At 30.3% G+C, this 370-nt stretch overlaps 1 protein-coding gene across 1 annotated transcript in view; it reads right to left on the bottom strand.

The window, feature by feature from the left end:
- Nucleotides 1–355, bottom strand: part of EMH_0068070 (uncharacterized protein) — a gene marked incomplete at both ends in the record, with an annotated part of 1,971 nt that extends 1,616 nt beyond the window's left edge. The window contains one exon of the mRNA XM_013498692.1: nucleotides 323–355. Within this exon, the coding sequence (XP_013354146.1) occupies nucleotides 323–355 (33 nt within the window). The remainder of the gene's footprint in view (nucleotides 1–322) is intronic.
- Between the last annotated feature and the right edge of the window lie 15 nt (nucleotides 356–370).

The raw sequence follows: 370 nt of genomic DNA, 5'->3' as shown, positions 1-370 counted from the left end.
TTTTTTTTTTTTTTGTTTTTATTTATTTATTTTTGTTTATTTATTTATTTTTTATTTACTTTTATTTATATTTATTTGTTTATTTATTGTATTTGTTTATTATTTATTTATTTATTTCTTTATTATTTTATTTATTTATTATTTTATTTATTTATTTTCTAGCAGCACCAGCAGCAGCAGCAGCACCAGCAGCAGCACCACCACCACCACCAGCAGCAGCACCAGCAGCAGCAACAGCAGCAGCAGCAGCAGCAGCAGCATAAGTAGTTTATATTTGTGGTGTATATACACTGCAGATATATAAGCTCTCATCGTGGTTTACGGGAGAGAATGAGCGCTTTATATTCTGCTGCATTTAAACAAACAAACG

Source organism: Eimeria mitis, genomic scaffold (assembly GCF_000499745.2).
Source record: "Eimeria mitis Houghton genomic scaffold, Emh_scaff3640, whole genome shotgun sequence".
NCBI classification, from domain to species: domain Eukaryota; phylum Apicomplexa; class Conoidasida; order Eucoccidiorida; family Eimeriidae; genus Eimeria; species Eimeria mitis.
Note: the sequence above shows the minus strand (reverse complement) of the source record. Positions and strands in the feature narration are given on the sequence as shown.